Raw genomic sequence first — 11,823 nt, 5'->3', positions numbered from 1 at the left:
TAGATATTAACTTATTGGAAATGGTTCTGGGGATGGAAGGGTTACCTTACAAGGATAGGTTAAAATCTTAAGATATCTTCTCTTGAAAGGTAACAGGTGATGTTAATGAGGGTTACAAGATTATTTGTGTTGGATTGCTAGGTTGAAAATGTCTGATTTTTTTTGTGCTATATTTTGAAACAAGAGGATGAGAGGACACAAATTTAAGATTTGACTGGATAAGTCAGGCTAAACTTCATTCTTCAAAGAGTATGATTTGATTATAGAATGAGTTGCTGTCAGTAGTAGTTTAGGCTGGAACTTTACAAGAGTTTCAGAGTGGAATTGATGATTTCCTGAAAAATAAAATGTGTTAAAATGTTTACTTTTCTCTAGGGTGATGTGCAAAGATATCTTTAAAGGACCAAATGGTCCCTTGTTACCCATATTCTATATCTTGTAATGGCAAAAGAAAAACATGAATCGATGCACTAAAAGTCCACACACACTGCTTCTAAGTAATTTCTCAAAGAATAAACAATAAATGCCAATTAACCCTTATGATGCATCAGGCAGATCTATCCATTCTGACATTTATAAACATTTGATGCGACAAGCAGATTTACCCCATGGCTTTACAAAAGACTAGAAAAGATCAAATTCCCAATTTCAATTTTGGGGTGAATAATTGGCGCTTTTCGGGAACAGACCGATATGTTTTATGTACCAAAAGGGTTAAATATGACATACGTAATTGATGAAATACTTGTTCAACTTGTATGTGGTATATAATACCTCCCCCCCACACCCCTCAATGTGTATAATTGAGTTTTCTTGACCTTTTTTTTTTACATATTACCAACGGTTCTACCATACATCTATTAGTAATTATCTGAATATAAAATATGTTTTTTGTAATAGAAAGATGAACCATCTACTGTCAGTTATATAGTTTTTCTTGGTAAAGAAAGAACTAACACTAAGAGTATGTTTTTAGCTGAGCAATAACAAAATATTTATTTTATAGTTAGTGAGGTGTTTTTGTAAGTACTAATAATGACTGGCAGTTCTTAGAAAACTTTTTTTTGTTTGTTTTTTTTACCCAGGTGCTGGAAGGACTTGATTATCTTCATACCAAATGTAAAATTATTCATACTGATATCAAACCTGAAAATATATTACTTGCAGTAGACGAACCCTATGTGAGGAGACTAGCCTATGAAGCAACTCAGTGGCAGAAGATGGGTGTGAGGCTTCCTGGTTCATTAGGTAAGTGAACTTTTAAAACATTGATTGTTTTTTAGAAATGTAACATTAAAGATATATTTCATGGAAGGACAAACAAAATTTTTTTTCTATCTTTATTTCTAACAAACAATCTTAAATCAAAGAACTCTAATGTATCTTTCACGATTATGTACATTCCTCCTCTTAAATGTGTGCACACCATGAATTTTAACACACAATCAGAGAACACTCCCTTATACTTCAGTGTATGATATGTAAAGATGGAATTTCTTTGCATCATGGATAAAATGGCAGTAAATCTTAAGTTTGGGCCTTACAAAATACATTTTGTAGTTTATACAAAATTACAATATATATATAAAAAATTTAAGCTGTATGCTACCATGACCTGCTAGATGACATAGTACAAATATGAAGTATCAGGCTATTGAGTCTGAATTTAAACTAAAGATGTAAATGGTTCAATAGTATGTATATAATTTTTATTTTTTTTTGGACAGTTAACTTTCAGCCCATTAATATTGTACTGGCCACATTTGCAGTGGTTTTTATTTCATTATCAATTTTTAGATTTACACTAAAACCTAACTTTGGTTCAAAAATGTTCAATGGTTATCATACAGTATTTTCTAAATGTCTGTTTTTCACATACAGTGATGATTATAAGTTAATGATTTTTACAAATGAAAAGTATTAACTACCAAGTCTTATGTTATACTTCACTCCAGTATGAGCTTATAGATCAGCCAATTTCTTTTAAAAATCTGTAACTAATTTCTAAAAGAAGTAGAGGTATCTTTAATAAGTAGGATACGGTAAAATTATTATCTGTTGTTTAAATTAGGATTAACAATATACAAGATATTTTTATGAAAAACATCTTTTAACAACACTTGGCCTATGATTGTATTACTGCTAATAAGCATGTGTGAAAACTGGCTTTCAGGTCAATGGTTATGAATGTGTTGAACAGTGGCAAAATATACAGTTATGTCACACGTTTTTGTACACTACCTAAAAGTTATAAATTATTTTTATTGACTTTTATGTTTGTTTATTTATTTTGTTGAAGTAACTATCTTATCATTCTTAACTTTGTTTAATGCAAACTGGAGTTTATTATGAGACATTTTTATCCAGTTAGTGGATGAGTGAACTTGTGGGATATTGATAGCTCCTGACGAAGCTGTAACAGTGAAATATTGAGCTAATAAAGTTACATTCTGGAGATATAGGTAGTGATTTTATTTACATTTACAGAAATAACTACGTTCTCAGTTCTTTATTTACAAAAACTTTCCTTGGCAATTTATGATATACTTGGATTATTTTAATGTGTGCTGTCAAGCAAGGCTTCTGATGTAATAATTAAATGTTTAGAAATTTACAATCCGTATATGGAAAAGTTTTCTACAGCATACATGTTGCAGGAAAAAAATGATCCCAGCTTTCCCATCATATATTTATGCCTTTATTAGATTTACAAGCTTAATTTAAATATTTTTATTCCCCAAATAACACTTACAGTTAAAGAGGTGACCAAAGTTGAAATGTTAGCATCTTGGATTTTTTTTTATACCGTGTTATCCTAAACATAAGTTACAAACTTTACATTTAAATTGTAAATCTGAACATTCTAGAGATAGTTTAATAGTGTAGGTGACTTGAGGAGGGAAATTGGATAAAGTTTTTTAAACTTAATGTTGTAAAAATCCCTTGTAAAATCGCAAAATACTGGGCTGGAAAGGGTTAGCTTCAAAATTGTGGATTTAAGCCTTATTTGCAACACCTTGGCCCATTCATTGTTAAAAACACAAACAAGAAAGTTAATACTTAAGTGACCAGTAGAATTTGAATCATGAGCCCTTGCAATAACAAACACGTCTGCAATGAAAAAGAGCAACTATACCAAGACGCCTTGTCTGGAAATAAGTTTGAAATTGATAATAACAATAAAGTTGTTTTATAGTATCACTGATTTTTCAAGTTTTATAATTTTCCATGAAAATAAATTTTAAACAATTTAGGCTTAACCTTTCAACTCGGGGAAACCTGCATACTTTTCCTCTTTTTAGGTCAATAGACTTTACAGTGTATTAATTATTCAGATTTTCGTGAACAGAGAACTTATAAAGCAGTATATCAAATATTCAGTCAATTAAAAAAGACAAGAACAAACATAATTTAACCTTACACACGATGTAGTACACCCAGTGGCACAGAGGTATGTCTGTGGACTTATAATGCTAGAAACCAAGTTTTGATACCCGTGGTGGGCAGAGCACAGATAGCCCACTGAGTAGCTTTGTGCTTAATTAAAAACAAACAAACACATAATTTATAAGGTGCAGAATATATGTAAAACTGGTTCTGGTCAGTGGACATTGTTGAAACTTACCTGCTCTGGATTATAAATATTCTATCTAAAAATTTGTATCACTATTACAAAAAGACTAGAAATTAGTTATAGTACAATAAGAATTTGTAAGAGTCAATTCTAATATTTTTCCCTACAAAGAAATTAGTTATAGTACAATAAGAATTTGTAAGAGTCAACTCTAATATTTTTCCCTACAAATCACACATTCTTTCTCCAAAATCCAGCTCATTATAAGCAAAATACCATAAAATAGTATCATAAATTAGGATTTGAAAAACAACAAATAAATTTCGTCTAGATCTCAATTAGCCGTTAAACTTCACGCATAGAATTTTTATTTTTAACACTTCAAATGTTATAAACAAGATAAATGTATATTCTGACAAATGATAAGTTGAATAACTTTTCATGGATATCATTTTTAATCTTTATACCATGTTTGACTTTTTGTAAAAACTTGATATTGTTCACGGTAATCCCAATGTGGTCAATTTAAATCTCATACTTTAGTTTTTCATAACTAAATATTCAGTATAAGTAAATTCCAATACCTTCTTATTGTATTTTTGGATGATATTGTGATGATAAACTAGAAAGATACCAATTTTTTATGACTGTTTAATTATATCATCATAAAAATTTCCATTCTTTTATGTGTATGTATCCGTTTGCTTCCTTGTAGTGAGCACAGCTCCAAAGGTTTTTCAAGGGCCTGACCCCAATGCTAAGATGTCTAAGAATAAAAAGAAGAAATTGAGAAAGAAAGCAAAACGTCAACAGGAGCTGCTAGAAATACAAATGCAGCAACTAGAGGCTTTGGAAGTGAAACAGCATCAGGTTGAGTATTGAATTTACAAACAAAACAAATTCCAAATTCTTTTACATTTTTTCTTATTCTTCTCGCGTAGAATTGAAACTTAACTCTTTGGGTTTTTCATCTCCTTTCATGTTTTTATGATCTGTCCCCTGGTGGGACAGCGATAAGTCTACAGACTTACAATGCTAAACTTCGATATTAGATTCCCAACAGTGGACACAACAGTTAGCCAAAAGTGGCTTTGTTCTAAAACAAGCATACTACTTTAATAGTTCTTTTATGTATGAAATTTTGTCGACAAATAAATTTTACATTTTCTGTTACTTCATATTTCAAAGACCAAATCTTGCAACTTCAATTTTAAAAACGAATAAAATGTGTATGTATAATGATGAAACCTTTCTTTTTTTTATTATTTTAAGTATTTTGTGTTAGTATTCATTTCTACACAAACCCTTGTTTTCAACTGATAGAATATGCCACTTTTATAACATTGTAATAGTAGCTGAAACTTTAATTTATTTAGGTTTATGTTATTTGCGTGGTAGGTAGAAAATGAAGATGGAGACTGTCAACAAAACTACAGAAATTCAATGATCGCAGATAACGGTAGCTCGGAAATAAGAGGTATGTAACTTTCTCAAAAAACATGTCTGTAGCATTAAACCTTGATGAAAACTTAAGATAAAGCTATTAAGGCTCTTTACCTTGTAATAAGTTATATATTAGATTAGACAAAACGATTACTAAAAAGTGTCAAATCATGTTCATAAAATTAAATTATTGATTGAACCAATCATACCAACTTGAGATCCTTCTGTCCATTCTATGAAAGTCCCAGCTACACTTAGTAAGGATAATAGTGAATGTAATTGTGAGTAGATATTAAATCTTTCAAATCTATGAAAATATCTAGCACATGTCCTCAATATGAATAACAGTGAATGTATTTGTCAGGAGATAACAAACGTTTCAAATATGTGCAAATCCCAAGTACTCGAAGTATGAGAAAAAATTATATGTAAGGAGTGAATGAATTTATCAAAATATTAACATTTCAGGCACTTTTAAGTATGATTAACAGTGAGAAAGGCACATAAGTTTACTTTCTAATTAAGAACTGTCTACATTTTGTTTACAGCTCCACAATTTTGTCTCATTTGAGATCTAGGTTATATGGTTTAGATTTGAATAAGATTTTCTGGTACTGCAGAGTGTTTTGTAAGCTAACATTATTTGAGAGGTGAAAAAAGCTTATTTTATTAAAGCAATACTTAAATTTCATTTCTAACTCCATTTTACTTAAGTAATTATGTAATAACTTCTATCAGAAGACTTGCCTGCTAAGATTCTATAATAATAAATACAATTCATAATAAATAGTCCTAATTATGGGTAACAGGAAAACTAAAAAAAAACTTTTTTTACCACTCTGTCCTAGGTCATCAGTTGGGTATCCTCACTACTAGTTGTGTTTATGACTCTTAACCTAAGTAAAACAAATTTATAATGTTATACTTTCATTTTTCCTGCAAAATAATTTGTAAATGCATATTTTAGATGATCTTAATGGCAAAAATCCAGTCATCCAGTCATCCTCCAATAGCTTGTCACCTACCAGTAACTGCCTCAGTTGGCAGAATAATTCTAATGCTCCAAACCTTTCCATTTCATACGAGGAAATATCAAATGGGCATGAGGAAAGCCCATGTGACCTTCTTGATCCTGAAGGAACCACGAGAGGAAGACTTGAACGATCAGAAAGCACTTTAACACCATCAACTCTGACAAAGTCGAGGGAGACAGGAATAAGACGTGTCGCATCCTGTCCAGGTTAGCTAATCTTCGGTTATATGAACTAAGACTCAGTTATTTTCTACCTTTATTTTCAAACAAGTTGAATGATCACTCTGAATATGAACTTTCCATTTAAGATATTCTCTTTTATTGCTAATGACACAAGTACATTTTGTTATAAATATATCATAGACATTCGTCATAGTATAAAACAATATACATTGTATTTAAAGTTTCAACTCTGAATACACTGTTGTCATAGAAGAAATATTGTATATCCTACTAATGGGCTTGAGAAGATGACAAACTGAGATTTGAGTTTCTGTTCCTGTACTGATTAGCACGAAGTCAGACTTTAAGACATCTAGAAAATCATGTTTCATTGAAGTCTTAGCATTAATGACTCTGAGTAGCTATGCACAAAAAAAATTGTTTCTAAACTATTCTTAAAAATATTAATGATAATCTCATGATTTGGTGGTGTAAATATATGTTATGCCAAAACATAATACAGAGTTCAGAAAATGTTTTATAATTTAAATCACATTCTATGTTATTAATAAGTACAAGATTATTCTACAATGAAATAATTTTGTTTTGGGAACAGAGCATGAAGTAGATAAGAAACCAGATCCAGTACTAGAAATATGCGACATTCCTGTGAAGATAGCTGACCTTGGCAATGCTTGCTGGGTGGTATGTTTTTTATATTGTTTTGAATAATTTAGAATGTTTGTCTAACTGATCTAAGTATTTTGGACAGTTAAAAGTTAAATATAGATTCTGTAACACTTAAGTTGGAGATTTTTCAATTGAATTGAAGTATAAATAAGCCAATTTAATTGCTCGTATGACTTTCATGGTATTCTTTGAGTATCAGAAACAATACAAAAATAAAACAAGTCTTCTTTACAGCACCACCATTTCACTGAAGACATTCAGACTCGCCAGTATCGTTGCTTGGAAGTTCTGTTGGGAGCTGGCTATGGTCCCCCAGCAGATATTTGGAGTACAGCGTGTATGGTGAGTTAGAAGCCAAAATTGTTTGAAATGTTTGTTGTTTTAGATGCTCAAGTTATTGAACAGTTTGCTGGACGTGACTGTGAGTTTCATTTGTTTTTTATACCCACATCATTAATTTTCGATTAAAAGTTGATGTTTTACTCATCTTCTTACTATAATGGACATAGCATGTATGTCACTATCTATGTATGTAGCCAAAACTCCTGCGCCATCTACTGAATGGCACCACAAACAAAAATCCATAAAAAAAATTTGCACTTTGCCTATTCAAGATTCAGACAATTAGAAAAATAACTAAGGTATGTGCAACAACCATTTCTTTATAGTAGAACACAATTTTAAATAAAAGTACTCTCCTCACAACAAGAACACGACTTTCACTAGGACCTGTATGTGTGGTTTTGATTATATCTTTATTGGTGTAATTTTTAAATGTAATACTGAGAAACTGGAATTTGTTTAAAAAAACTATTACTATTTTCAATTAACTCTGCCACTTTTAATATATAAAAACATCAAAGTTTATCTTAGTAAAATTTATGGACATTTGAGCTCCGTATGACTAAAGAGCACAATCCGAACACTTTTCTAAATTTTTTTATTTAAGGAGGTATGAACAGTCATTACTAGCACAAAGAGCCCTTTCTGCTAGAATAAAATATAGCCCATGCTGTGCTGTGTGGATAAAAGTACACCCACATGGGAACTTGAGGAGTTTCATTTTATTCTAGAAGTAGCAGTAGTGATTAATAGTAAACCAGGATGCATACATGGAATTCCTGATTCATACACACTGTTCTAAAGCCCCAGTGATTTTACAGTGCTTAGAATTTGCAAGCTAAAAACTCTATAGCTATCGTTACAAATACTAATTTTATTTTGACCATAATATTTGTGTAGTATTTATAAATAATATTAATAATATATAAAATTGTAAGTTACTTTAATCCCTTCTATAACGAGAATACCTTACAACTGAGTAAGATTTGAAAGACCTCGGCATTTATTGGAGACTTAATTACTATTGTTTTACGGTCCTTTCCTTATTGAAAGTTTACATTTAAGTATGGTAATCCAATTAGAACCTTGAAGTTATGATAGTACTATAGTGATTAGATAATACAAAAATTACAGCCATAAATTAGGCCCTTGGAACCTGTGAAATTGGTCAGAATTTCTCTTACTGTAAACCACTGATCCTCTTTTTTTATTTTTTTTTAAGGAGCAAATCTGGTATCATTTCTATTACTACCAGAAATTTTATTATATTTACATTAAATGTAAATAATTTCAATTGCTTTTGTATAACTAAGAACTCATGATTTATGTGTTTTTGTTCTTTAGAATTTACATGTATGCCATCATATACCAAATGTTTTGTTTTATGCAAAGTCAGTTCTGGTCCTTTGTATTCATTGTACCCATTAACACATTTTTTTGTTCTCAAAATGATTGGTTATGGAAAAAGTTCATATTTAAACTGAAAGTAGAAAAACTTGCATAAAAAAATTTAAAGTATTTGAATAAATATTAGATTATATTTCTGGTTTTTAATTAACGTCTCAAAACACCTCCCAATCTATATACGTGTGATTTTAGGATAGGTTAGATTTGCATAACACTTTACAGAGTACAAAATTTGTTATATTTTTCTGCATGGATATATGTATATCCATAGCCTATATTTTTTCTATTAAACTGAAACAATTATTGTAGATATTTACATATTTTAGGGGAAATATTATTTTTTAAGATTGTATAGTTTTTTCTCTATTTTCTTCGTCAGGTATTTTACTTTAAAACTTTTCTAAGTTATTTTTTTGTCTTTTTTTGTTTATTTTTCAACACTATTGCCTGTATTTTTCTGTTAAACTGAAACAATTATTGTAGATATTTACATATTTTAGGGGAAATATTATTTTTAAGATTGTATAGTTTTTTTCTCTATTTTCTTCATTAGTTTAAAACTTTTTAAAATTATTTTTTCTCTTTTTTTTGTTTATTTTTCAACATTATTGTCTGTATTTTTCTGTTAAACTGAAACAATTATTGTAGATATTTACATATTTTAGGGGAAATATTTTATTATTTTTAAGATTGTATAGTTTTCTCAACTTTTTTTTATCAGATACTTCAATTTAAAATTTTTTTAATTATTGTTTTGTCTTTTTCTTTTGTTGTTGTTGTTTTTCAACATTTTTTGTGTATTCTACAGGCTTTTGAGCTGGCAACTGGAGACTTTCTTTTTGAACCTCACTCTGGTGAGGACTACTCTCGAGATGAAGACCATATTGCTCACATTATAGAGCTGTTAGGGGATATTCCCCGACACATTGCTCTCTCGGGACGATATTCACGAGAGTTTTTCACTAAAAGAGGTTAGTCTTTATGTTTTGAGTTTTTCTTGAAATGTTTAGCATATCTCCAGTATATTGTAATTCACATTCTAAACAATTTGATAAGACCCTTGTACTTTTGACATGTCCACCTGTTGAAAACACTAGGGTTTTATCTTCTTTTTGTTATATGATTTACTAACCATTTGATCCTACATATTTTTTACTGTCATGTACATTATATTGATTTAACAAAGCTAACCCTAAAATTCTTACCTTATCCTGCTCTATTTAACCATATGTGAACAGCATTGATGGTTTGCACCAACCCAGTTTCTATGAGGCTATAGATTGCAATGTTTATTATAATTCAAAATTTATTACATGCATCTTCATTACATTTGGTAGGCTGTTAGTAAACATTATAAATGTATAGTACAGAAAAAAAATCAGTATTTTTAATAGTTTTTTACTAAAAATTTGTCTGTGAATTAGTCAGTTAAGAATAAAAAAACTTTTTCATCTTAAAGTTTCATATTTTATTTCAATAACCTGTAGACCCTTGAATATCAGAAGTCTTTTTTTTTAGTGCAATATTGACATTTTATCTGATATTTTCTCTACCCTAACACTAACTATAGTGAAATCAGCAATTTTGAGTAAAATGGAGATTTGAAAAATACAAAATATATATAAATTATCGTATATTTCGGAATATAAGGCGCACTCTTATTTTGAAGACAAAGATTTGGGGGGGAAAAAAGCTACAGTCGCATTTGAAAGATTTTTATTGAACAAAAATTCAGTTTGATACTTTAAAAATTAGTATATATTGTTCTAAACACATAAGAGCCCAAAACATCAAAATAAGAAAATACTGACATCAAATTTTGGGGTAAAAAAGTGCGTCTTGTACACCGAAAAATACGGTACCCTTTTTTTTTCTAGTTTTACTGCATATTGTGATACAATTACAGTATTTATTCTTTCTGCCAAAGCTAATAGACCTTTCAAACGTGGGTTTATTTATTTTTAAGAAAACTTAAATAAAACAATTTCTTGCAATAGTCAGTATCATAGCATGCTATGTTCACGAGATGTGATTATAATTTACTTGTGTTATGTTTGTTGTAACTTAATTATTTATTGACACTGTGATTTGTTGAACTGTGATAAATGGTTTTTGGTATACTCTGACAGAATCTAAGTGCAGCTGTAAAGCAACATTCAAACTAATAAGTTTCTAACTTTTACATCTTAGTTATAGTTTAACAACAATAAGTAAAAAAAAAATATACATAAAATAAAAGAAATTTGGTACTTACTCATCTGGACTCCTGCTTTTATTGCTATCAACTTTTCTTTTAACTTTTTTTCAGCACAGGCTCGGTTCCCGGGACCGACCTCGTAACCATTTTGTGCTTGATATAGTTTTCATGCTATAACATTTAAATTAGTAAGCGAATGTTAACAAAATTTGGCAGATTATCAGTAAACATTACAATGCTTTCATATGCAAAATATCAACATTTTTTTATTAAGTCTTAAGGTTTATAAAGCGATGTTTTTCTCATGTCTATTCATTTTAAGATTAAAAATACTTTTCTGGATCAGAACATTTTTAAATTTCACTTGCGAAATCTTTATCGAGATAGTTATCAAATGTTTCTTGAGAAAAAACTTTATATTTTATCTGTTATTTTCAGTAATTAATCTCTGTACGGGTTCGGTATATTTGACCTATCTCACAACCACCATAAAAAATTAGGAAAGAAATATAAATTCTGCCTCTTTCTTTCTGGAATGAACACAAATTATAACACGAAAACATAAATGTGTAGACTAATAGCTTAAATCTCTTAACATTATAAATTTATATATATTTATTGTATTAACCTTTCAGCCATGCCTGGCTAACAATACAGAAGCTATAATGATACAGCTCATGTGCACTCATGTTACCGTATCAAATAACATAAAACTGACCTTTGGTCTATACAACGTAACTTGTCTTGGCTAGTAGACTAGTATTTTGTAAAATACAGTGACATTTCAATTATTATACATTATATATGTATATAGATTATTGCTATTTTAAAATAAGTTCTTAAACATATTTTTCCTAAAACATAGAACAGTAAATAAAGAAGTAAAGCAAACAATTATCTCTCTTAATTACAACCTTTGTACTCTGTTGCTAGTTGATGTAGGTTGCTAAGCCTTTAAAAATTGTACATGTGGAG

At 29.7% G+C, this 11,823-nt stretch overlaps 1 protein-coding gene across 3 annotated transcripts in view; it reads left to right on the top strand.

Moving 5' to 3' along the window:
- The window catches only part of LOC106478873 (SRSF protein kinase 3-like), a 73,021-nt gene that overhangs the window by 54,849 nt on the left and 6,349 nt on the right, over window positions 1-11,823 (top strand). For all 3 annotated transcript variants that reach the window (XM_022382555.1, XM_022382553.1, XM_022382554.1), the window contains 7 exons: window positions 1,086-1,248; window positions 4,290-4,444; window positions 4,973-5,051; window positions 5,985-6,257; window positions 6,829-6,917; window positions 7,137-7,244; window positions 9,460-9,622. In XM_022382555.1, coding sequence (XP_022238263.1) covers window positions 1,086-1,248; window positions 4,290-4,444; window positions 4,973-5,051; window positions 5,985-6,257; window positions 6,829-6,917; window positions 7,137-7,244; window positions 9,460-9,622 — 1,030 coding nt within the window. The remainder of the gene's footprint in view (window positions 1-1,085; window positions 1,249-4,289; window positions 4,445-4,972; window positions 5,052-5,984; window positions 6,258-6,828; window positions 6,918-7,136; window positions 7,245-9,459; window positions 9,623-11,823) is intronic.

This window comes from Limulus polyphemus, unplaced genomic scaffold, assembly GCF_000517525.1.
Source record: "Limulus polyphemus unplaced genomic scaffold, Limulus_polyphemus-2.1.2 Scaffold257, whole genome shotgun sequence".
Classification (NCBI taxonomy): Eukaryota; Metazoa; Arthropoda; class Merostomata; order Xiphosura; family Limulidae; genus Limulus; species Limulus polyphemus.
The sequence above is the reverse complement of the archived record's forward strand: the minus strand, read 5'-3'. Positions and strand labels throughout refer to the sequence as shown.